General features: G+C 50.4%; 1 protein-coding gene across 1 annotated transcript in view; it reads right to left on the bottom strand.

Annotated features, from left to right (window-relative positions):
* Positions 1-426: 426 nt before the first annotated feature.
* Positions 427-27,229, bottom strand: part of WDR27 (WD repeat domain 27) — a 129,477-nt gene continuing 102,674 nt past the window's right edge. The window contains exon 27 of the mRNA XM_046004150.1: positions 427-1,299. Coding sequence (XP_045860106.1) covers positions 1,246-1,299 — 54 coding nt within the window. The 3' untranslated portion in view covers positions 427-1,245. The remainder of the gene's footprint in view (positions 1,300-27,229) is intronic.

The following is a 27,229-nucleotide window of genomic DNA, read 5'->3' as shown; positions in this document are numbered from 1 at the left end:
CCCTCGCTTATTTCTAACCAGTTTCAGAAGAACTTAGTTTTAACAAAGGGAAACAACAAAGTTGCTATAATCAGTTGTGCCTCCCTCGCTTATTTCTAACCAGTTTCAGAAGAACTTAGTTTTAACAAAGGGAAACAACAAAGTTGCTATAATCAGTTGTGCCTCCCTCGCTTATTTCTAACCAGTTTCAGAAGGACTTAGTTTTAACAAAGGGAAACAACAAAGTTGCTATAGTCAGTTGTGCCTCCCTCGCTTATTTCTAACGAGTTTCAGAAGGACTTAGTTTTAACAAAGGGAAACAACAAAGTTGCTATAATCAGTTGTGCCTCCCTTGCTTATTTCTAACCAGTTTCAGAAGGACTTAGTTTTAACAAAGGGAAACAACAAAGTTGCTATAGTCAGTTGTGCCTCCCTTGCTTATTTCTAACCAGTTTCAGAAGGACTTAGTTTTAACAAAGGGAAACAACAAAATTGCTATAAATGGATAAAATAACTCCCAAGTGTCAGGAAAAATAAAAATGAGTTTTCTAAACTTTTGCTCCTCCAACACTGCTGGGGAAAGGAGGTGTGTCTGTGGCCGGTGCGTCGACACCCCCACGTGGAGCCCGGAGCCCAGCCCAGTGCTTCTCAGCACCACAGCTCTGGGCAGGAGAGGAACAAGGGGTGGGGGGGCTCGTGCCGGAATTTCCCGGGGCCCGTCCAGGCCGGCCTGAGAGGCCCTGCCCTGGGTGGATCGTGTGTCTCAGCCGTTCACTGTCTGGAACTGTCCTGGAAGTACCCTGACTCTCTGGGGGTCCCAGAAAGACGTGGTTCTGGAACACTGGAGGAAAGACACCTGCTGCCCATCTCCAGGACAGCCATTCGTGTCTGTGGAATTCGTGGGGGACCCTGGGGACCCCACCTCTGCTGGGAGGAAAGGCCCAGAAGCCAATCTGTGGGCAGAGCCCCCCATTCACCAAGCAAAACCAGGGCATGTGGTCAGGAGGCCGGTGGGCCGCGCTGCCCACCGCTCGGTGTCCACCCCACAAAGTCTGCTAGGAAACAAACCCCAGGTTACTTTTGATTGAAGAACATTCTGTTTCAGCTTGACCACGACACCCGTCGTCCAGCAAGGGGACCCTTGGGAGGCGGGGGGATCTCCCGGGCATGCGTGCGGCAGAGCAGAGCCATGCAGGAAGGGACGCGGATCCTGGTGGGCTGGGAGCAGGAGCCCTGGCCGGCCGCACAGCCCCCTCAGGCCCACGATCAGTCACCGGCTCCGAACAGCAGCAGGTTTCCGTCCAGGCTGACCGTGGCGAGCTGCAATGGAAGACAGGACACTGTGTGCTTCCGTCCCTCTGGAGCGGAGAGCCCTGCCCACTTACGGCCTGGGTTCTGCTCGCTGGGGACTTTCTGGGCACAGAACAAAGTGCGTTCCCAAGAGTGGCTGCGCTACGCGGACGGCAGATGACTGCAAACCACGTGTCACGGCTGTTCTAAGGCCAGTGAGTGCCACGTGCCCGGGAGACCACAGGACGGCCTGCAGAAGCCTCTGCCGGCTCTCAGCCGCGCCCCGGATCCACGGAGCCCGGCCCTCAGGCTTCCCACCGCTCCGCACCCTTCCCCGGGGTGGAGGGCGGCTCGCTCACTGGGCCGAGGTGGGGGCTCCTCAGACAAGGAGCCAGGCCCCTTCCCTGCTCCTTCGTCCCCAGGGGCCAGCTGGCATAGCCTACTTCTGAGCTCAGGAGGGAACGTGTACTGTGGCCCACGTGCTCTCACGCTGCATCTCAGGTGGCCTCGGCCGTCTGCCGTGCATGCACCGAACGCTGCCGGCCACAGCGACACGGCCTCACATTCTGTGTTTTGAAACATTACACGAATCACCACTTGGACATCCACTGTGACCTCAAACCCCATCAATTATCCTCTTTTTTCCTGAAGAAGCCATCGCGACCCTGGCCTGTCCTGTGGTCCCAGACCCGGATCGCTCTGAATCTGCTGCTCATCCAAATGCATAATCGGCCCCACGGCCTCGCGCTGCTGTGGCTTCACCCTGTGGGGCCACCTTCCAGCCTGACCTTCCCACTACGTGCCCACGGCCACCACACCTGCGGCCTCACACCCTCCTGGAGCTGCATGACCTCACCCCCGTAGCCCTCGTCCCCCTCGCAAACGTCAGCGGTCACCGTCACCATCAGGAATCTGGATGAGACCCACGAGGTCAGGGACTTGTGGTCTTGCAGGGAGCTCCCCCCACATCTGTGCCCCTGTGGGCCTGGAGATGCTCTCGGAGTCCATGCCACCAGCAGGCACAGTCACCTCAAGGGTGTGAAGGGCAGGTGAGCTCCGAAGCCATCTGCAGCCGGTCCCTCCCTCCCCTCCCCTCTCTGCCGGTTCTTGCCTACAGTGCTGAGACTCAGTACACGTGTGTCCCCGGAGCCGAGGCCGCCTCCCTCTCTTCAGCCACACGTCACTGTAGCGCCCTTCATCAGGGACACCGGGGTCCACTGAGCCCACCGGCTGGTAAAGAATGAGATGACATCACGAGCAGCAACAAGGACATTTGATTTTTAAGAGCCTCTGCCGTAGAAAAGGTAGAAGATCCACAGGCAAAGAGTCAGTGGGCGATGACCTCTCTGCTTCTGTCCACGGATCTACACGTTCTAAAAACCACTGGCCAAGAGGAAGACGGTACAGCAGGGCACGGATCCCCCACTCCAGGGGTGCAACTCTCTCCTGGGGTCATTCCCCAGGTCACACCTGGAGAAGCAGGTGACAGACAGCAGACAGCTGTGGGGGCTGCCACGAGGGGCCCCTCCCAGAGCACAGTCCAGGGGGCAGCGGGCGCTGCATGGTGCACAGTCCAGGGGGCTGCACAGACCTGGGCCCAGCGGAGATGCTGCATGGACACAGCCCAGGCTGCCCTGATGAGGGCCTCCTGCTGTCTGGTTCGTCCTGTGCGCTCCAGAAACATCCCAGCAACCCCAGGAGCCTGCCTTAGCCTGGGCTGTAAGACGAAGCACCAGACAGGACAGTTGGTGAGCCACCGAGGTGTGCTGCTCACAGGCTAGGACCCAGGAGACCAAGGCAGCAGGTGCAGCGGGTTCCAGGGGCTCCATCCTCGCCTGGGGAAGGCGGCATTCTGAAGCTCTTTCTGGGGCACAAAGCCGGTCCCTGAGGGTTCCACATCATGAGCGGTCACCTGCCAAAGGCCCCCCCCCTCCTCACACCAACGCATCCTGTCCGTTGTAGAGCCCGGTCAGGGTTTGGGGTGGTGAGGACTCACACTGACCTCTAGCCAGCAAGGCACGCAGGAGAAAGCGACGCACCTGAGAGCACGTGCGGAGACCAGCACTTGCCACAGACATCCGCTCAGCCGTCCCCGTGAGCGTGTACCAGCCGGGCTGTGTCCCCCGCGGCGTGCGGGCTTGGCCCACACACGGCGCTGTGCCCACAGCTCCCCAGGTGTCCACACCTCGTGCTCCCTCAGGAGACCCATCCCCAGATCGCCTTGGCTTTCCTAACACTATCGTTTTACTTCTTTTCTTAGATATTGACAAGACGTCCCAAATATCTTAAGTGACCATCAATCTATCAACAACTTCTTGGGTGACAAGTTTACGTTGATTGACAAGGCTGGGTCTTTGCTATCTTAAGTGACTCAGTGAATCAAACATGAGAAATGCAGAAATAACAAAAGCACCATTTCTGAGTGTTTCTAGCACAGCACCATGCCCTGTGTGGCGCACGTCTCTACGGATACAGACAGCGATATCGGGCTGACACGGACAATTTGCCTCGGAAGACCCGAGCACGGGCATCTCGGATTCCGTGACTGGATGGCGATGGTAGACCCCGTCCAGGGTTTCCGTGTGCAGATCACAAACACAGACTTAGAATCAGACATTTTCTACCACGTATCTGCCGTACGGTGTGGGGCAAGTCACGGCCCTCTACCTCCATCCGGGAGATGTCCTGGGGTGACATTACCTTCCCAGAGTGAGAAGGGCTGTATCTCACGGGTGTCGAGCACCCAGCAGAACCAGACGCGTGGGACGCCGCAGCCAACAGAACCGTGTGGACCAAACAGATGAAGGACAGACACAGATAAAAATCTGCACTTTCCAAACCCAGGATACCACTTACATAACCCCGAGAGTGACGGTCTGGTGTTTACAGTTCCGGTTTGGCCTGAGAGTGTTTATTGTTTTGAGAGGAGAACTTGGCTTTATTTCAAAGAAAAGGCTAAAATAAAAGAAGATTTCACATTGAAGCAAAACTTCCCTTATCCACAAGTCCCCCAAGTAATGTTACACTCATGGACATGTGTCAAATGTATTTTAAAATCTGTCTCGAATTGGAGCACATCAGAAACAATCATTATAAGCCACACACATCTCGGATTAAAAAGAATGAGGTTTATCTGTTCTAAATACCTCAGTCTGCAAAGCACCGCTACAAACCTCATACTAATGACATCTTACAACACTAATAACCCTTTCTTAGAACATGTCTTCACACAACATTAAAATAAGCTTCAGATCGCTGGGGCAATTCTATCTCCAAACTTTTGAAACGTTAGAATAAGCAACAAGATCCAGGGCATAAACACAGTAGCTCTTATTTTGGTGAGTTTCGTTTGAATTTGGCTAGGAATTCAACCGCCGGAGCTCAGATCTTCGTCGCTGTAAACGGCATGCAAGCTGCACGTCCCAGCTGTCTGCATCAGCTGCTCCCTGGGGTGCGGGTGCCCTTCGGAGGTGAAGGGAGCAGAGGGGAGCAGGGCCCGGGGCTGCGTGGCTGTGGAGCCTCAGGAACCAGCACATGAGTTAGCCTGAGAGAGACGTGCCTAAACACGTGGGACGCAAGATGGGTGACAAAGTACAGCCCAGAGTGGGAACGGCAGAGTCTCCAACTGCTCTGGCCGGGGGGCCAGAAGTTGCTGTGAGAACTCACAGGAGGGTGTGGCTAACGCTTTTGGTAGTGAGGGACAGAAACCCAGCTTGGACAAGTTGAGCAGAAAGGCACTGAATTACATGGTTATCGGAATGTCTGAACGTGCTCAACAGCAAAGACGGACTCGAGTCAGGAAGAGCAGAGGGCATAGACGCAACCGTCACCAGCACCCTGTCACCCTGTCGTGACCCCCGGTGTCCACCCTGGAATGCTTCCCTTCTTTTCTCTTCGGAAACCACGTGTTTCTAATTTTTCAGTCCACGTGGTCAGAAGAAAACAAGACGGACAGACAAAACAAGCAGCAACAAAATCCCATGTCACTTAAGCTCTGGGCTCTGGCCACTGTTTGTGCTGGTTCCAGTTTTGCCGTGGGCCCAAGCAGGCTCATGTGCTCAGTAACTTGCTGCTCCTGTGATAACCATGGGGGTGGAAAGTTCACAGAAGGGCAGTGAGACAGAAAGACAAACTATGAGGGAGAGGGACCAGTCCTTTCCTTCAGTAAAATCAGGACACCCCAAGGGAGGGTGTGCATGCCATGCACTGCAGGAGGGTTCTGACCTCACTGTTGCTCTTGCAAGGTCAAGATTAGTGACTCCTGAAGGGACTCATGTTCTGAGCTTGGATGAGCTGCAGGAAAATAGAGGCAAGCCTGGGAAAGGAACGAAAAGCCAGGGTGACACATTTATGACATCACTTTCTACCCAAGGAAATCACAGTTTCTGTTAAAGCAAAGTGTGCAGGTGTGTGCTGGGGGGACGACGTGGACGTCAACTGCCACGTGAACACAGAAGATGGGGATGTGGGGTCTCTTAATAAAGGGAATTGGGCCAAGAAACCTGTAAAAAGTCAGCAGATTCAGATGTTTAGACCTGAGTGAAGCGTGGACAAGGACGGCCACCTTGACACAAGGGAGAGGAGCCATCTCAGCCTGAGGTGAGGAAATCACCTCCAATATCCATAACCAAGAGCAGCCCATAGGGAGTCTGCAGTTTCCACCTATGCTATGAGAAACAAAGAAATCCATATCCAGGAACTAACTAAAAAAAAGTGGTCTCAGCTGCTAATATTCCTGGAGCAGCCAGGAGAGCAGACCGTAGACCACCTGGACCACTCCTCCACAAATACCATGCAGGACCCTCAAGGATAAGCTCACAGAAGGTCATTTCTGGACCTTTCCCTATGTAGTGGACACAACGCTCAGCAGGAATGGAGCACTGGACACTGCAGACAACACAGCCAGTGGACATGGTCTGCAGATCAGCATGTTTCAAATGGTTAGAAACATAATAAAAGAATAAGCTGTTATAATAAAGAACTGGAAGACTGAAAACAACCAAAGTGAAACTAGAAATTAGAGTCATCGAACATAAAGTTTCATTTGATGAATTAAGAGCTGTAAGAAACAGCTGAAGAGAGGATTTATAAACTGGAAGGCAGGTGTGAAGAAATCACCCAGATACATGTAGCTCATAGAGTTGAAAGGATGGAAAACGTGAAGGAGACTTTAGATGACAGACCGATTATAAATATTCGCTTAAAAAGAGTTCCAGAAGGAAAGGACAATGAAATTGAAAAAGATAGAATATTTGAAGGGATAATAGTTAGAATTATTGAGAATTATGGAAAAATCAAATAGTTATTGAGGAAACAAAATGAGCTCTAGAAAAGATAAATAATAATAAACACACAACTACATTTATTTTAAACCTCCAGGACAGTACACTCAATCCTCTTCCTCTGTTGATGGCCTCATTCTGAATCTTCATCGCATGGCGTGGGCTTACATAAATACAAGCACCCACCTCCACTCACAGAGATTTGGTTTCAGTGAGAACAGGTGAGGTCCAAGGGTAACACTAAAACACAGACCCGAGGACAGCTGGGTGGCTCAGGTGGCTAAGTGTCCTCCTGATTTCAGCTCAGGTCATGAACTCAGGATCACGGGTTTGAGCCCCACATTAGGCTCTGCGCTCAGCATGAAGTCTGACTGAGATTCTCTCTTGTGCTCCCTCTACCCCTTCACTGGTGCTTGCTCACACTCTCTGAAATAAAGAAAATAAACCTTTAAAGAATAAACAAACAAACAAAGAAAAAACAGGGAAAAAACCACGGGCCCCAAGTGAATCTGAGGTGCAGCAAGACTCATCCATTTTTTGTACTAACTTTTCAGTTTTAAATATTATTGTCACTTATTAACCATTACTTTTGCGATGGTGTCCTCATTAACAATAAATCTTAAATTTTCATGAAAATAAATTCATACATTTTTTGCCTCATGTTTTATACTTTCAAGTTTTTCAAATTTTATGAAGTCTTTCCAAAGCATAGGTCACCAAGCTACTGAACATTGCCCCTATTTATTTACAGTTTGACCTTTCACGTTTAGAGACTTGAATCATTAGATGGATGTTTAAACAGAAATACAATTTTCTTTTTTCTCACTATAGAGATCAATTTTCCCTAAACATTGTACCAAATAATACCTCTCTTCCCCATTGTTTTATGGTGCCACATTAATATGTTTTGAGTCCCCAAATATACATGGGTCTCTCTCTGCATTCTCAATTATATTCTTTTGGCTTTATTTCAGCTCTTGAACCAATGCCACATTATTTTTATTTCAATGGTTTCATAGGCCTTTTTTTATTAATTTTATTTTTTTCAGTGTTTCAAGATTCATTGTTTATGCACCACAGCCAGTGTTGCATGCAATCCATGCCCTCCTTAATCCCTACCACCAGGCTCACCCATCTCCCCTCCCACTCCCCTCCCCTCAGTTTGTTTCTCAGAGTCCACAGTCTCTCATGGTTCATCTCCCCCTCCCATTTCCCCCAACTCCCTTCTCCGTGTTATTCCTTATGCTCCACAAAAAAGCGAAACCATATGATAATTGACTCTCTCTGCTTGACTTATTTCACTTAACATGTTTTAATATCTGATAAATAAAATATAAGGTTCATTTTGTCCTTATGGATTTTTTTTCTCCAATAAATGTTCTTTGGAATAAGTTTATTGAATCCTGCTGGAATTTTTATTAAGATTGGAATAAATGTATAAATTAGTGAAGAAGTGGTGACCTTATATTAAGTTGTCACTAAAATTATGAAAGGATATGGAATACTATTCAGATCTTCTATGCAGTTTATTGGAGTTTTAAAGTTTTCTATGTAGTTATTTTTCTTAGTTAAGCTCCTAGATATTTTCAAGTGTTATTTGTTATTCTAAAGGAAATCTTATTTTTTATTTTAATTTCAGTTAGTTATTACTGGGACACTGATAATTGTTAGTAGATATTACATGCAGCAAACTTACTGAAATCTTGCTGAATTATATTACTTCTAAAAGCTTAATGATTCTGTTAGTCTTTTCCAGTTAAATGAATCAAATCATCTGCAAATAATGAGTTTTGTCTCTCCTCTTCCAAGCCTTTTTACTCTCATTTGTTTCTCTTTGTTTTATTGATCAGAATCTCCAATATTATGTTAAAAGGAGTTGTAAGAGTTGTTATCCTTGTCATATGCCTGATATTAAAGAGAATGCATGTAAAATCTATTAAGTATAATATTTCCTATAAATATTGGCATATAACCTTCATCAGATTAAGAATCTCTTTTCTATTCCTACTTTGTTAGATTTTCTTTTCATCCTAAACAGTAATGGATTTAAATGCTTTTTCTGCATCTACTGAGATAAATCAAAATATTTTCTCTCTATCAAAGTAGTGAATTAAGTCATTAGATTTTCCAATGTTGAACAAATCTTGCATTTGAGATAAATCCTACTTAACCAAAATGCATTTTTAAGCACACAGCTGAATTCAGTTGTTGTATTTAGGGTTCACATAGGCTTGTCCACAACTGAAACAGGCAGAAGATCGCATTTTGCATTATATTTACCTGGGGTTAGAATAAGAAACACCCTACCCTCGTTGCGAAACAAAGGGAATTCTTGTACATTCAGTGCTGGTGGAAGGGAACACTGGCCACTTGGACAAGGTTTTGGCACGTATTTTATAAAATAAAATATACATTTCATATAGAACTCAGAAATTCTATATGTAAGTTATTTATCCAAAAAAACTAAAAACATGTGCTGGCCCAAAGAGGTGTTCATGAATATTTCTGTAGCTTTACTCATAATATATACAAGCTGGAAACGACAGAAACTTCCACAAACTGGTGAACGTATAAACAAGTGTGAAACCATACGCCGGAACGCAGTACTGATACATGCAGCAACACAGAGAGTCTCATAACCACTATTCCATACAAAAGAATAACACACCAAACACAGTGTAACACTCAAAGTATCTGACTTCCTGAAAAGACATAAGGCACAAAAATCAAGTCAGTGGCTGGGGCGGGGGGGGGAAAGCTGCCTACAAAGGGACTCCGAGGACCTGGTGGTAGATATTCTCTATCCTGACTCTGGTGGGACTTGGTGTCTGGTAGGGGACCTCGCCAATGACTTAGATGGGCAGGTGGTACGGCTACGTCCATCCACTAACTCTTATTTAATTTTATGCCACAGAGAATGAACTTTACTCTATGTCAACTACTTATCAGTAAACCTTAATTTAAAAAATATAATAAATGGGGACACCTGGGTGACTCGGTTAAGCCACTGCCTTCAGCTCAGGTCATGTTCCCAGGGTCCTGGGATCGAGTCCCGCATCGGGCTCCTTGCTCGGCGGGGAGCCTGCTTTCTCTCTCTGTCTCTGCCTGCCACTCTGCCTGCTTGTGTATACTCTCTCTCTCTGGCAAATAAATAAAAATCTTTAAATATATATATATATATATATATATATATATATATATATATAATAAATGAGGGGCTCCTGGGGGGCCCAGTTGTCAAGCCTCTGCCTTTGGCTCAGGTCATGATCTCCATATCCTGGGACAGAGCCCTGTGCTGGGGGATCCTCCTTAGGGGAGCCTGTTTCTCCCTCTCCCTCTACCACTCCCCCTGCTTGTGCTCTCTTTCTCTCATGATCTCTCTCTCTCCCTCTGTCAAATTAATAAATAAAAAATCCTTTTTAAAAAAAGAAAGATCAGTTAAGATCCATGAGTTTAAAAACTACACTGAATAGACTCCAGAGCACAGTCTTAATGGCAGTGAAGAACTAACAGACACTGGACTCCTCATCAGTTTGGTATCAGACGGCAATGGGATGGTGTGTTCAGAGGGTCAACGGCAGGTATGGATGTTTATGCCGAGATGAACTATCATTTTCGTGTGAGGGCAAAACAGAGGTATTTTCAGATACACAATGACCAAGAGATTTTTATCACTGGATTTCAAAACCTTACTGGGAAAGTTATCATGAAAAAAAGTGTATTTCGGCGAGATGAGAGAACCTAGACAAAATGAGATTCGAGAGAAAACCAGTGACCAGAATTTGATCAAAGCTCCAAACGACGACCCCGAACCCTGGACGACCACAGTCCCCACACTCTGGGCGGCTGCTGAGCTCCTGATCCCGTCCAGGAGGAAACAGCACAGAGCAACTTCAGGTCTCTTCCATGAAAACTTATAGCTAAGTATGAAGTTCCAATATTAAGGGTAACAGTTACTATAAGAGAGATGAATAATTGCTGGCTTTCAGCCAATACTGGGAAAAATATTAAAAATCAACCTTGCAGAGACAGAAAAAGAAACAAAAGAACCAAAGTACCAGGATGAAAAACAGCAAAATTCATTCGGAAAAGTGAGTCTAAATAAGTCAGTAGCCCAAAAAATGGTGAATGTGCGACGTTGTCCAGATGAAAGACAAGAGACTATCACTTGAATTCGGAAGTTCAGATGGAAGGACTGAAAGGAAGTGGCCAGGGAAGGGACGCCACCTCAGTGCCGAGCGCTGCAGGGTGGCTTAGCTCTGCTAACAGAGCGTTGCCGCATCTGCAAACCATAAGCAGGAGGGAAATGCACGTGTGGTAATCTGGAGTAATTTGGAGTAATACACAGCAGGAGCCCCGGGAAGACGAGAAGCACAGACAACAGCAGATGGTGTTGGGAGCACTGGAAGGAGGAGGAGGAAACAGAAACGCGGGTGTATCTTTTCCTTCACGTCCATTCCCAACATACAGAGAGGAGAGAAGACGGAAGCAGGTCACTACCCCAGGGCCGAGGTTCTACGAGAAATCACCTTTGGAAATAACTGATTAGAAGTCACATGCTTTGGGGGATGAAAAGCAACTCATTGAGAAAAAAAGGAAAGCATAAAGGAAATTTTAAATAGTTAAAATCAATTTAAACCAAAGTGCTTCATGTCAAAACTCATCGGCTGAAACTAAGCTGGTCCTTTGAGAGACATTTATAGCTTTAAATGCAAACACGAAGAAAAAAACAGTCTGAAAATAAATTGGTGAAATATCCCACTCGGAGAGAGGAGAGTGGGAATGAATGATCCTAAACGCAGAAGGAAGGAAGCAAGTGGGGAAGTGGCGTTAGTGGGAAGGGGGAGCCCAGCGCACACTGGCGCTGGTGGAGCAGTCCACTGAGTACCACTGAGTACCACACGGGATCGCTGCATCTTCCTCGGAAAGTGAAAAAGAAAACTAAGCTGTATCTGAGTCATGGCTCCAGGTGGGGACTCTGCAGGATCTCGGGTCCCTTCGACCAGTGGTGAGGACGGTGCCTCTCCCGCTGGGCCATCACAGAGTTACTGGGGGAGCGCGCAAGATGCCGTGAACGAGTTCTCAGATTCAGCAGGAACGGAACGGAGAAGGACAGGGTTCAGCCGCAGGAATAAAAGCTCCAGCCGGAGAATCAGCCAAACCAGCACCAGCCACGCGGATCACCGAGCAAGTGCTTCCTGGCCCTCCACCGGCAGCCGCACAGGACTCCGTCCGCGCCTCCCTGACAGGACGGCGTGCCCAGCACCAGACACCGCGGCCCGTGAGTGTCTCAGGGCCGGGCACACTCCTCCTCTGGTGGACTTTGTCAGGCGTGAACACGTGCACTGGAACACACAGCAGCGTGTGAAGACGCTGCAGGGACACGGCGGGGTGACCCGTGCCCGGGGGTGCTTACGTGGCACAGTGTCATGCGGGAGCAGAAACCGTACCAACGTTACACAAAATGCACGATCTGAACGTCACGCCTGCAAGTACAAGTACAAAGGATGTGGCAGGACCAAAAAGGCACATCCTGTAGGTTGTAAGTTCATGAGCCCATCGGGAGACGAGCACGTGAGACTCGCTGTGGCGAGGCCTTCCTGCGGTCGCTGCCGACAGACGACTTAAGATTTCTTCCTTCAAGAAGTATTTGCAGCAGCTTAAAATAAATAAAAGATAACAAAATGGAAAGCAATCAGCTCACAATCAACTAATGAGGAAATTAATTAACCAGAGTCATGCCTGAAGCCGACGCGGTTTCGGAACGGAAGTTTTCATGAAGAGAGCACGCGCAGTGGCGGTTGCTGGGGTCGTGGGGAAGCACACGCGTAAGTTCGCAAAGTGGTGGCCGAAATCAAGAAGGTGTCACTTTTCCCCAACGTGGTCTATAAGCGTAATACAATTCTCAAGTTTCCAGCGGTTTTTTCTTTTTCGTTTTTGTACAGAACAGTTGCACAGACGAAACTGTCAAAAGAGAGAGATGGAATGGGGAGAACGACATGTCTGCACGCGGCAGAATTCAAGGCCAAGGGGCTCGGGGACAGGCCACGCAGCCCGCCCGGAGAGAGCACTGCCCCGAGCCAGGCTGGCACAACCCCGCTGGCTGACCCCGACAGCCCCGCCGGCCACCAGGGAGGAACAGTGCCCGTCACACCTGGCTGGCGGGACGTAAGGTACCATCTGGACAAGGGTCTGGTGGTTCCTGGGAACGCACACACGCAGCCACCAACGTGGCCAGCAGCTGCCACGCAGTCACGCAAGCACTCACCGCCCTCCGCCTGGGGTACAGGGTACTGCGGACGGGCGCCCGCCCAGGTCCCGGGACTGTGGACGGGAACAGCGGGTCTTCAGAGGATGCTGCTGCATGAAAAAGCCCATCAGAGAAGCTTCCACGGCGAGACCACAGACAGGCCTGACAGCAGGAGGGAGGCGGGACAGGTGACTGGTCTCCAGGAGGCAGGAGAGGCCTGGGGAGAACAGGTGTGGTGACAAAGGGGACTCGGAGGGATCCTTGCGAAAACGGACTGTCCTGGACCTTGACTGTGCTGGTGGCCACACGTGTGGTAACACCGCATGGAGCCTCGGCGCTAACGCACGTGCACGCACACACACGCACACACACGTGCGCGGGCCACGTGGGAACGTGGACACTATGGGCAGACGGCATCCGCAGCCACGTCCTACACGACCCAGAACCGTCAGTGTGTCTCACGCCGCAGAACGGACGGTAACTGTGTGTTTCTGAGCTGCAACAGAGATGCCGCCCACAGCTCCCCGCTTGTCTTGTATGAAAGGCAACCAGCGCACTGGGGTCAGGAGTAACGGAAGCCCCAGGCCTGCAAAGCCTCAGGGTGTGTGTGCTGAGCCTGCTCTCAGCGCAGACCCCCTTCAGGCAGCGTGTCCCTTCCCCGGGACACCTGCTGCTAGCACGTCCCCGGGGCCAGGGCAGGGAGCTTGTGTGCACGGGTCCACGATCCCACGCTTCTGCCGTGGCACAGTGTGGGCAGCCCATGGGCCGCCCAGGAGGCCGACGGGACTGAAGAAGGTGCCACTGCATGTCAGATGGTGGCCCCAGCAGCTCCCTGAGAGGCTGTGTCAACGGCGCCTGATGGTGGCCTGAGCTGAATGGGGCGGGTGTGCCAGAAGCATCCGGAATGTTCTCCAGAAAGAAATCCAGGCACTGTGCTGGCGGAATGTGGAGTCGCTTGTAAGGCACACCACCAGATCACAACACTTGCCTCTGTGACAGCCCTTCGCCACGGGATTGGGAAACAGCCGTCCCAGGAGCACACGTCCAAGCTCGGAGGATCCCTGTGTTCCCGACGATGTCCGAGCCAGGCTCACAAGGCTGCCTTGATCCCCGAGGCTTCAGAGGACATGGCCCTGATCGCAGGCTGGCCACGTGCTGGCCCCACGCAGCCCTCGGGCCCTGGCCCCCAGGAGCAGCTGCTCACGGCAGCACCCGGCACAGAGGTCCCCGGGGCTCAGGTGGGGCTGGGACCGTCATTGGAGAGGACGATGGCACCCTGGTCCGCAGGGCAAGTGCGGAGACTCCCGCCACGGCCAGACTGCTTGCTGCAACCGTGCCGTGGCCCGTGCAGGAAAGAGCACGTGGCTGCGGGCGAGCTCCCGTCCAGCAGGGGCACGTGCTGTCTGCGCCCGGGCACTCCTGTCTCGGCACCACTGTGGCCGCCTCGTCTGACCCTGGGTAACCACGTCTCGCTCTGGCCCACGGCTTCGAGGCCCCCAGGCAAACAGCATCTGGGGACCTTGCTGGGGTTTGTCCCCCAGCCTCCTGCCCACGAGGCTCACCCCGAGAGGACCTGCTCTTCCGTCCCCGGAAGAGTGAGAATGAGTCTGAACTAATCCGTGGCCATTTCTCCCGCCAGGTCCCGCTGCTGGGTAATCACCGCGGGGACGCGGGTAGGATGAAGCTCGGATTCTGAGGTTGTCTGACCAGTGACGGCCAGAAGCCTAAACACAGCCCTGCCTGCTGGACAGAAGCCGGAGGGTCAGCACTGGCCGCCACTGAGTGGCCAGCAAGCTGGCCGAGGAGCTGAGTCAACGGAGCATCTCCTTCATGTGCGTGGTGGTTATTCCAGAAGGTTCTCTGTAAACGAGGTAGAGCTAAGCAGTCTGACACCGGCCCACGACTGAACCACGGACAGCCAGCCAGACCCTCGGCCGCAGCAGGAGCTGAGGGGCAGGGCACGGTGAGCGAGGGAGGAGTCCCACCGACAGGGAGAGGGGAACGGTGGCATGAGCACGTGGCACGTACAGAGGAGAAGGACATTGGGCCGTGGCTGGGCTGGCCCTCTCTCTCGGCAGGCAGGAGCCAGGCCTCCTAGGACCCTGGCTGCACGAATACTGGAGACAACAGGGCAAGACCTGAGACTCATCTGTCCCGTTGAAAGTCCTGTCACGAAGACTGGAGTCCGACACAGTGTGCCAGGACACGGCCCGTCCCTGCTGCGCTCCACCCCCTCTGCTGGCGGGACAAACAACCAAACGTTCAGTGGCTCAAAGCAGCACCAGGTCAGCACCTACAGTTCCGTGGGACCCTACAGTTCTGTGGGTCAGAAGTCCCAGACGGGTCCCTCTGGGCTAAGGGTTCCCACTTCTAGACCGACCACAGTCCCTGGCCCACACCCCATCTTTCTCTTCCGGGCCCTGTCATTGGACGGGGCCTGCCTGCGTAACCCATGACTGCCTCAGCGGCAAGGTCAGGCGACTGGCAGCCCTCATCCGGCTCGGTTCCCGTTACCATGCAAAGTAACATATTCGTGCATTCTGGGGACTTGGGTGTGGACACCTTTGGGGCCACTGTCTTGCCGATTCCTGGACAGCAGCTAAGACCTGAGTGGGCAGCAGAAGCTCGTCGGTACTAGAATTGCGTCTTTGGTGGGGTCAGAGCACTGTCAGGGCTCCCTGCCACGCCAGCGGGGAATCCCATGGCCCGTCATCACTCATCCCAAGCAGACAAGCTCTGACAGGTCGGCCTCTGCTGCGTCCTTGAAAAAGACACCCTTTGGCTGGGCCAGCTCACGGCCGCCGGACGCAGGGGACGGGCTGGGTGCACTGGGATGTCCCGTTACGGAGCTTCTCAAGCCTCCGGCAGCGTCGCAGCACAGAGGCTGATCCATAGGCCCAAAGCCACGAGGGGAGGAAGACTCGGGGCTGTGCAGCTAGGGCCTGGGGTGACTTCCTGGGACGCGAGAGCAGGGTCCGGCGCTGCCAACGCGTCACTGCCCTGATACCCCAGCACCGGGGCGGATGTGGCCCAGGCGCCGGGTCAGCACTTCCGGGAAGAACGGGGCTCTTTCCAGCTTCCGAGAGCCTCCCCGCCACGGCGGCCTGTCACCCAGCCCTTCATGACTGCTCCTCCCCTGAGGAAGACAGGAGAGCCCGACTTGGGAGAAGAGACTAAGCTGGACAACGACAGCTGCACATTTTCGGGGCACGTGTCTTGCTCACTTTTTCCAGGTGGGCAGGGACTTCCGGACCTGCCCCCGACGCCCACAGCCGCACCCACGGAAGACCCATTCCCAGTCGTGGTCTGGCTGCGGACGCGCCTCCCGCCGCTGCCAATTAGCTCTGTCCTCGCACAAGGCCTCGGCCAATAAGCCATAAACTCAACAGCCAGGCCATCCATTTTTAACTCTGTCCCTGGCACAGTACTGAGCTCCTATGCTCTAAAAGGAAGGTCTGCTCAAAGGGGGACAAAATTCTGGTTTGCAAAGGTAGTAATAGGTTAAAAGTATGCTAAAAACGGAGGTTTTAGGGGAACTGTGCGGACATGGAAATGTACTGTGAAACGCGTCCCAACTCCAATGGACTACCGAGTGGACAGAGGCAGCTGAGAGGACAGCCATGTGAACAAGTAAGACATTAACGTAAAAATCTAAGTAACAGGGCTTCGTCTGTTTCCCGCACAACTCTCCTGAATTTGCTGAGCAGCAGAACATTGTCCTCATGATGCCGGGCGGGGCCTCCCTCAGATGAAAGCATCACGTGTCGGAAGCGACGTTATTTCGAGGCTACGGAAGAAGTGAAACCTTATCTTCTACTTTCTAATCTGCCAAAGACCTTACAGGACATCTGTCAGGGAACACAGGAGGCCTGGGCTCCCCTCCTGCCTGTGGCTCGTAAGGGGCACGTGGCCAGCCACAGCTGAGCAAATGCCCCGTGGCCACCAGCACAGACTGCGTAAAGAAGGACCGGCCTGACCCTGCTGGTTAACTGTCTGTCGAGTGTCCCTAACGTCCTTGCGAGCTCCGGCCAGCGGAAGTCCCCTGCTCAATGTCAGGACCGACTAGGGTTCACAGAGCGAGATGGAGACAGGGAGGAAAAGTGGCTTTGCCAGCTGCCACCGTTGTAAGGCCTGCAGCCGGCATCCCTCACGCTCCTCCCACAAGCGGGCAGGCACAACACCGCCACAGCACAGACGCACGCGTTTTCCCCTTCCATTCGGGTGGTCTGAGGAACGTGTCGCAGGCGGGCACGGTGCCAGCGGGCTGGGATCACACACGAGGGCACGGAAGCCCGCCGTCAGCCACGTGCGGCCCCAGATAGCAGTGATCACCACCACTCGCGGGGCTGCTGGAGAGCAGAGTTTCCCGGCCACCCAGACCTCCCCAGGTAGAGCCTGTGTCCTCGAAGGAAGCCCAGAGCGTCAGCGGGACACGGACGCTGAGAAGCACCAGGTCCCTCCCCGCTCCACCAGCGGCTCTCCGGCCTTCTCGTGATCAGGATCATCTGCAAGACCAGGGAAAACAAAGTTGCTGGGCCTTAGCCAGACTTCTGGACCCAGCAGGACGGGGTGGAGGATCCGAGATCTGCATTCCTAACAGGTAACAGTGGTGCTGCGTGTCTGGGACCACACCGAGAAACACTCCCCTCCCTCGCCTGCTCCCAAGCCCTCCCGCAGCTGCCATATCGGTCAGAATAGAAGCTGGTGAGCATCTCCCAAGCTGGAGACTCAGTCTTCAGACGTTAACTCTACGGAGCACATCTAAGTTTTTGCAACACTTTCCTGTTCCCAGTGGAACTGGGTTTCTCTGCAAATGGGCCGTGTTTCATCTGAGCCTGGAACGCCACAACAGCACCAGCTGCAGTTGGAAGGGGTCCAAGCACAATTTCTCCATGTTCTCCATTTTCTTTTCTTTTTAATTTCCTTTCCGTGTCCCAGAACTCATTGTTTACGCACCACACCCAGTGCTCCATGCAATCTGTGCCCTCTTTAATCCCCACCACCAGGCTCACCCAATCCCCCCTCCCCTCCAAAACCCTCAGTTTGTTTCTCAGAGTCCACAGTCTCTCATGGTTCGTCTCCCCTTCCAGTTTCCCCAACTCCCTTCTCCTCTCCATCTCCCCATGTCCTCTGTGTTATTCCTTATGCTCCACAGTAAGTGAGACCATATGATACTTGACTCTCTCTGCTTGACTTATTTCACTCAGCGTCATCTCCTCCAGCCTTCAACAGACGAATGGATAAAGAAGACAGGAGATATATATATATATATATATATATATATATATATATATATATACACACACATATATATATATATCCATAATATATATAAATAAAGTCCATAAATATACATACATGTGTATATATATATATATAAATGGAGTATTGTGTCTCCATCAGAAGGGACTATATATTTTTTAAATAATTTACAAGGATACATATGAGGTAATACCAACAAGCAGAAAAGCATATCATGTTCCTGGATGAACTATCCAAATTATAAAGATCTCAATTCACTGAAAATTGATCCAAAATTGAATACAATCCTAATCAAAGCCTCAGTATGAATAAATAACTCCAAAAATCAGCTGGAGAAGTAAAGCATAACAACAGCTAAGAGGAAAATAGCAGAAAAATAAGAAACTCCAACTTATACCCCTCTCAATAAAAGCGACTTAAAAACTGTGTAATTGTCAGAATTAGCTTTTCTTCATAAATCTGAAAATCAAAGGACTATTAGAGCATTCGCTCAACAGCAGAGCTCTAGGCGCTGGGCTGCTCTCAACCCTTCCCAGCAGGAATCCCCAGGCTCCAGGTACTGGCACGTCTGTCTGTTCCCAGCCCCCGGCCCAGCAGTAGCCATGACACCAATGCCTGGACTGCCCACAGGAGACGGAGCGGAGCAGTCTCGTGCACGGGACTTCAGTCATGTACTTCGACCTATTTGATGCCTCCCAAAAGGCTTGTCCTGTTGTATGCAACTCAGAACCGGTCAGGGCTAAAGCATTTGTCTACGACAGTCGAAGGCTAATGCTGTAGCTGCTGCTGGCTGGGCAATAGATGGTATTTGGGGAAGCAACAGACAAACCAGAAACCTTGGGAGGGAAGGCTTCCATATGAGCTCGAAAAGCTCAGCCATATTTCTGGAACCCAGGAGTCCATGTGCATGCTTAGGGCTGCGCATATGCTTAGGAATGACCTGAGAAGGCCCTATATTCTCACCTCTCACTGACCTGGAAGCTCTAGGAAGATGTAAAGAATAAGAAAGAGTTGTATGTTGCTTGGCTGAGTGTTGAAGTTGTGTGTGTGCACATGCGCGCACACACACACACACACACACACACACACACACACACCCCTCCTGTTCAAAGACTGGGAAAGTACTTGGTCTTAAGCATTTAAGGAAATCTCTGTTCTATCATTCATTGACAGCCAAGTTAACTGGACATTGACTTCAATGGCTACAAATGACAAATAATACTTCCAGAATGTGCAGAATCAGATCAGAAAAGTAAGTAAAACATGAATAAAGATAATTATAATAAGCAGTAATAACAAATAGTCCTGGGAAGGAGAGAGAATCTGAGTTTAAAACTAGGTGGATCACTTTATAATGATCAAATACTGAGTTTTCAACAACAAAAAAGTATAAGGCCTGCAAGGAAACAGGACAGTATGGTCCAGACATTGGACTTTCTAGACAGACTTCAATCAGCTGCTTTAGTCAGTTCAAGGAGGGACAGGAAACCATGCCTAAAGAACTGACGGGAAGTCTGAAAATGACACGTCACCACGCTGAGAATGTCAATGAAGAGTTAGGAATTAGAAAGAAGAACCAGATAGAAATTCCAAAGTTGGAAAGCATAATTCCTGAAGTGAAAAGTTCACCTGAGGGTCTCCACAGCAGGTCCGGGTGAGCAGAGGAAAAACCGGAGAGCTTTAACACATGTCAGAAGGAGCAGATCCTGTGGGACACCATTAAATGTCCCAAAACACACATATGCTGCTTCCAGAAAGAAAGTAGGAAAAGAAAGTAGACAGAGTATCTGAAGAAATAATGGTGAATATTTTCCAAATTTTATGAAAACCATTAATCTATACATCTAAGAAGCTCAAGAGACTCCAAACAGAATAAGCTCAGAGAATACCAGGATATATTATAATGAAACTTCCCCAAGATTAAACAAAAAGACAATCTTGAAAGCAGCAAGACAGAAGCAATTCATCATGTACAAATGATCATAAAAAGATTAGCATTCGATTTCTTATCAGAAGCCATGGCATCCAAAAGGCAGCAGGGTACCATACACAAAGTGCTGAAAGAAAAAAATATATTTCAGGCAATCGTTCTATATCCAGCAAAACTACCCTCTGAAAATATCGGAAAAATTGGGATATCCCCAGATAACTTTTAAGAGGGTGTGTTGCTAGCAGACCTTCCCTACAACCAATGCTGGAGGGAGTCCTTCAGGATGAATGGAAAAACACCATCCTTCAGGATGAATGGAAAAACACAACTCAAGTCCATAAGAAGAACACCAGCAAAGGTAACTAAACAGGTAAATGAAGGACAGCAAAAATGAACTTTTGTTGGTAACTCCTTTTATTTTCACCTTGATCCAAAAGACAAATGCATAAAGCAATAGCTATAAATAATAACTATACATCTATGCTGATGGGGAAGCAGTGCATAAAAAAAGAGAAGACACAAGTTACTAAAACCAGGAGTGAGACATTATGACTGACTTTAAGGAAATAAAATGATCATAAGTGACAGCACAAACCACGGCATCCCAGCAAATCATGGACATGAAATCGACACACTCATATGAACACATGAACTACCAAAACTGACTTAAGAAGAGCTAGCTCTGTAACAGGTAAGAAGACTAAGTCAGTGTCAGGATGATGGGGATGATAATTAAGACCTTCAACAAAGAAACACTCAGGACTGCATAGCTTTACTGCTGAATTCTGCTAACAAATATCACTATTAAATTTTTCACACAACAGATGAGGAAAGAACACTTAAGAATTCATTCTGTGAGATCAGTATTTCTGTAAGACAAAAGTCAGGCAATCATGTCACAGGAAAAGAAAATTATGAAACAATATCCCTTACAGATACAGATGCAAAAATCCTCAACAAAATACAGAGGAACTGAATGTAACAACATATAAAAAGCTTATATGCTATGATTAAGTGGGATTGACCCCAGGAATTCAAGGTTAGTAGGCCATACAAAAATCAGTTCATGCAATACCCCATAACAATGGAATAAAAAACACATAACCATCTCATCAGATACAAAAAAATTTGAAAATATGCAACATCCTTTGATGAAAATAAAAACATTTAACAGACACAGAGGAGACCTTTCTCTACCATTTATGACAAAACCACAGCTAAGATCACACTTAACGGTGAAAAACTGAAAACTTTCCTTAAGCTTTGGAACGTGATGAGGATGTCTGTTTTCAGAACTTCTGTAAAACACTGTAGTGGAGGTTCCAGCCAGAGCAATTAGACAAGAAAAAGAAATAAAAGCCATCTAAAATGGAAAGGAAGAACTCAACTATCTCTACTTGCACACGACATGACCTTACCCATTAATAGTTTCAAAAACTCCATTAAAAGTGACATTAAAACTAATAGACCAGTGCGGCGAGGATGTGGAATTCAAGATCATCCAAGATGAGCTGCACGTCCACACACTAGCAGTGAACATTCTCAAAGTAAATTAAGAAGATAATTTCATTTACGATAGCATCGAAAAGAGCAAAATACTCAGGAATTAATTTAGCAAAATACACACATGACTTTTACAACAAAAAATATGAAACTTGTTGTGAAAAATTAAATAAGATCTATGTAACAGAATGTCATCCTATATTCATAAAATGGAAAGCAATGTTGTTATAATGGCAATACTCCCCAAATTCAACGAGAGAGTCAGTGTAATCCCTATCAAAACTTTTGTACATGCAAGAAGAAGATCTGATCCTGCAACTCACATGGAAATGCAAGAGACCCTGAATAACCAAAACAATCTGGAAAAGGAACAAAGCGGGAAGACTCACACTTCCCACTCTCCACACTGACTACGAAGCTGCAGTAACCCGGTCAGCATGGCAGTGTCATAGGACAGACATAAAGAACAATGGGGTGGAACTGAGAGTCCAGAAACACACCCACAATCCATGGTCAGCTGACCTCTAGCAAGGGTTCTGAGCCCATTCAGGAAAAGAATCATTCTTTCAATACACGGTATCCAATGACGGCGTATCCGCAGGTGAAAAGGCACGGGGGGCTGGACCCCTACCTTCTGTTCTACAGCAAACTGACTCTCCTGGGCTAAGGGATGCTGTAAAATTTAAAAAAAAAAAGTGAAAAGAGTCCACAGGATGAAAGAAAACCGTCGCCAGTCACATATCCGATGAGGTTCTAATATCCAGAACACACAAAGAACAATGAAAACTAAACAGTAAATGCCAACTTACCCAAATAACAATGCGAAGAGTATTTCAACAGAGTTTTCTAAGGGATTTGAATAGAATTTCTCCAAAGAAGACACAGAGACACAGACATGGCCAAGAAGCACACAAGAAGACACTCGCATTACCAATCATCAGGGAAACGGAAATCAAGGCCACGAGGTGCCACTTCACACCCACTAGAATGGTGGTAATCAAAAAATCAGAAATAAGTGTGGGCAAAGGTGTGGAGAAATCAGGACCCTTACACATTGGTAGTGGGAATCCAAAATAAGGCCGCCACCACATAATTTCGGCAGCTTCTCCAATGGTTAAAAATAGAATTACCATATGGCCCAGAAATTCACCTCCTAGGTCTATACACAAGAGGACTGAAAGAGATATGTTTAGACCAAAAAATGTGTCTGAATCTTCACAGCAACATGATCTGCTGTAGCCAAAAAGTGGAAACAACCCAAAAACCCACCAATGAAATGTGGGCTGGCCACACTCTGAAATCATCCTCAGCCACAAGGAGGAACAAAGTGCAGATGCGCCCTACCACGGGGACATTACGCTGCAGACACTGGACACAAGGGACACTGTCACTTCGCCGACAGACGCAAAACAAGCAAACCCAAAGACACGGGGAAGATCAGTGTGGCCGGGACCCGGGGGTGTGGGACCTGGGACCAGCTGCTCACAGGCCCAGGGTTTCTTCTGGGGTGAGGGGAATACCTTGGGACAGACGGTGGTGAAGGCCCCACGGAGCAGAGACATTCAGAGCAACCGGACTGCACAGCTGAAGACGGTACGTGTTAAGTCATGCAAATTACACGTCAATAAAAATATCTAATAAAGACACAGACTGAGTATTTACAGATGAAATGACACCTGGGACTTGCCTCAAAATGACCTCGAGGCCAGGGACCAGGACAGATGAACAGACAAGCTGGGTGCGGACTGTCTGACCTTCAGGAACTTTGGAAGTTCACATTACGAAACCATGTTCAGAAGAACTAAAACCTTCTTATAAAGGATATTGAGGGGGACCTGGGTGGCTCCATCCGTAAGCGTCTGCCTTCGCCTCAGGTCAGGACCCTGGGGCACTGGGCTCCCTGCTTCGCGGGGAGACTGCTTCTCCTCTTCCCACGCCCCCTGCCTGTGTGCCCTCTCTCGCTCTCTCTCCCAGTCAAATAAATAAAGAAAATCTTAAAAACAAACAAAAATAGGGTACTGAGGCATAGTTACCACGATGCTACAGAACCGAAACCGGTGGGTCGTGCCGGCACGCAAAGTAACGCTAAGAAGTGCAGATAGAAACAGCACGTGAAGGGTTCGGCACTTCAGATCAATGAGGAAAACAATGATTAGTGATGTGGGTACCTGGTGACGCTTTGGGACAAAGACAGATGGGTGACAGATTTACCAGGCTGTACACGTAATGGAGCAAAATTAGGGAATGTGAATGAATATGCAGTCTTAGGGGAAGTTCTTCTAAGCCTAAAAATAAACAGATCTTAGGGAAAAAACACGTTAGAAGTTTTTTAGTATCACAAACTGAGAAAAATGATGCTAACACATGGAAAGGCTGGTTGACAGCTCAAGGGGAAAGGGGGTATTTCAGTGGAAACAATGTGAAGCGTCAGTAAATGAGTCACAAAAAACATAAAACGGCCCAGTCCTGCTGAGCTCGTTTCCCTGCTCACATCCAAACACTTTCTGCTTCGGAGAAGCCCCTTTGTGAGTGTGGACGCAGGTGTGGACGCAGGTGTGGACATCAGTGTGGACACGGGTGTGGACGCAAACAGGATGTATACGTGGGTGTGGATGCAGGTGTGGACGTGGGTGTGCATGTGATGTGGATGCAGGTGTGGACGTGGGTGTGGACACGGGTGTGGACGTGATGTGGACACGGGTGTGGACATGGGTGTGTACATGGGTATGGATGTGGGTGTGGATGCAGATGTAAACACAAGTGTGGGTGTGATGTGGGTGTGGGATGTGGACACGAGTAAGGACATGGGTGTGGATGTGAATGAGGACACAGGTGTGCACATGGGTGTGGACACGGGTATGGACATGATGTGGACGTGGGTGTGGACACGGGTATGGACATGATGTGGACACGGGTGTGGACGTGGGTGTGGACACAGGTGTGGATGTGATGTGGACACGGGTGTGGACGTGGGTGTGGACGCAGGAATGAGCGGCTGCCCACTAAAGACTGAGGCCCCAGGCCTCTTCCTTTCCTGCCCCTGACTTTGGGGCCGAGGCCTGGGACCTGCGCTGACCAACGGTTTAAGCAGTGATATTTGCTACTCGATGCAGACCGTGTCCACACTCTACTAGAACACGCGCACGTTGGCCCAAACCTTTTGGAGAAAATCCGGCAATACCTCTCAAAAGCTGCTGGAAGGTGAGGACAGTGACTCAGCACGTACACTTCCAAGTGTGACTGTGGGGCAGTCGCCACCCAGGTGTAAACAGTGCGTGTGCAACGGAGCTGGTCCCAGCCAGCATCAACCCGATCACGCACGGCACACACCCAGGAAAGCCCGTTTGGTGGAGAGTCAGGCTGGAAGACGGGGTCTGCCACGGGACCTCCCTGTCCCACAGATGTGCACACGCATCCAGACCCACAGGTCCCGGGAGAAAACGATGGGACACCTCGTGCCTTAACGTGTTCTCAGCAGACACAGCTGAGCCGGGGACGGGCCACCGCGGCGGTGCTGCCCCCTCTCTGCTTCCCTTTGCTCATGGGAGTTTCCTACTTGGCAGAATCACGTATTTCTGGGTGAGAAAGCGCATGAAGCACTGGAGGCATCCTCTCCGCACGTGTGGTCTGTGTGTCCGCACCTGAAACGTCCCAGAAAGTAGCTGCGGAGTCTCGGGACTGGACTACGGCCGAACCCCGAGCCCCACGAAGGAGCCCGGCGCTGGGTCGCGGCCGCTCGGCAGCATGGACCGTCCTTCCAAGAGTTGTGGGGGAGGCGGGTGCTGCACGAGTCTGCGGGGCTTCTGCTACTGGTCCCTTGTCCTGGCGGGAGCAGACGCAGCCGCCATCTGAGCACGTGGTGATGGGGCCGCGGGGAACAGGGACCCGGTGTGCTGAGGACCCCCACAGGCCACCGCAGCTTATTTCCAGACAGATTTTTCAAGTCGGGCTTGTGAATCTTTTACAAGACAGCGAGCGGAACTCAGGCTACAGCCCAGGGTCACATCCCTCCCCTGTGACCCACGGAGCTCGGGGCCGGAGGGGGGAGTGTGCGCAGGAACAAACGCCTTCCCCCCACCAGGTACCAGGTCAGCAACTGTTAAACACGGCAGGAAACTGCCTTGTGGCCAAACTCTAAGGCCACAGCTGCTCCGTCCCACCAACCGGTCCACGTGTGGCCTGGCACCCGGGGGGACAGCGACAAGCCCGCAGCGGCTGAGCACAGGCTGCCTGTCCCTTCTCCCCTCAGTGCGTTTCTAGTTCTCCACGTGCAAACCCACAAACATGTGCAAACCCACAAACACGCCTGCCCCGCAACTGGCGCACGCCGCCCCTCCGCTTCCCAGCACGCGTGGCTGCAGGGGGGGTGGGGCGGGGACAAACGCTGCCAGGGTCTGGGTCGCCGCAACTGTGCTTCCATTTGACCCTGACGGGCAGCGTGCGCGCGTGTCTGCTGCGGGGCGCTGGCACCCTCCTCACCGACACTGCGTTCGCCCTCTCCGCTCCGTGGGTGGGACAGCACGATACATCGGGACCAAGAGGTTGAAGCCCCGGAAGTTCCCAATTAGGGAATTAGGTTTTGGAAAAGCACAGGAGGACACAACACACACACATGCGCACTCACACGCACACACACGCGCACACGTGCAGGGAAACAACGGACCTGCAGAGGAGCGGGGGGAGGCGGCGCGCCCAGACGACGGGCCCGGAGGGGAGCGTGCCGGGGAGGCCGGGTGTGGAAGGACAGACACGGCTCCAGCCTGTTTCCAGAAAGAAGAGAATGTGGCTGATGGGAAGGGCACGGAGTTTTTTGTGTCTTTTCAGAAGAAATACTGGTGTTAGTTTTCGGTTCTTTTGATTTTTTTTTTTAAGCAGGAGGATGCTGACCTCACTGAGTAAGTTTTGGTGTCCCCCTCCCTTCCCGGAGGCGTCTGTGAGGAAGCGGTGTTAATTCTTCTTTAAATGTTCGGTAGGAGTCACAGTGAAACCGTCTCGTCCTGGTATTTCTTGTGGGAAGTTTTTCTTTTTTTTAATTATTCTTATAATGTAATCTCTTTACTTATTATAAATCTCTTACATTTTTCCATTTATGCTAAAGTCCATCTCAATGATTTGTGTCTTTTTATCCACGTACGCGTCCCTCTAACCCAGGCCGACTTCCCGCTCCCCAGTGGCTCGCTGATGAGGCTGGTGGGTGTCCCCACTGGAGCTTCTGCCTCCGGTGACCGGCGGCTTCTCTGCTTGTCCCCGGTCCGCAGCAGCACGTCCTCTTCACTCCCCTGCCTGGCGACCTCACACCTTCTGGCATCTGTACACACACTGGTCATCCAGGTAAAGCGTGAACTCACAGCTGACCCTTTAACCACGGGAGGCGAGGGGCGCCCACCGCTGCGCGTCGCGTCAGCGTGGAGAACTTCCCATCCAAGTACGAACCAGGCCCGACCCTGCTTAGCTTCCGAGATCAGACGAGATCGGGCGCGTTCAGGGTGGTATGGCCGTAGACGGTGTGGAGAACTTCCGACCCCAACAGACTCGCGTACAACAGCCGGCTGCCGCCCGGAGGCTGGCCGACGGCATAAGCACACACTTTCCCACGTGTCGCAGGCCGTGTTCGTACAGTAACGCAAGCTGGAGGAACGACGACGAGGCATTTTTCACCGTGTCCTGGGAAATGGGGCAGTGTCACCCAGACGCACTGAACGCAGCGTAAAACTACGCTCTGCCTTAGAACGT

This window comes from Meles meles, chromosome 5 (assembly GCF_922984935.1).
Source record: "Meles meles chromosome 5, mMelMel3.1 paternal haplotype, whole genome shotgun sequence".
NCBI classification, from domain to species: Eukaryota; Metazoa; Chordata; class Mammalia; order Carnivora; family Mustelidae; genus Meles; species Meles meles.
The sequence above is the reverse complement of the archived record's forward strand: the minus strand, read 5'-3'. Positions and strand labels throughout refer to the sequence as shown.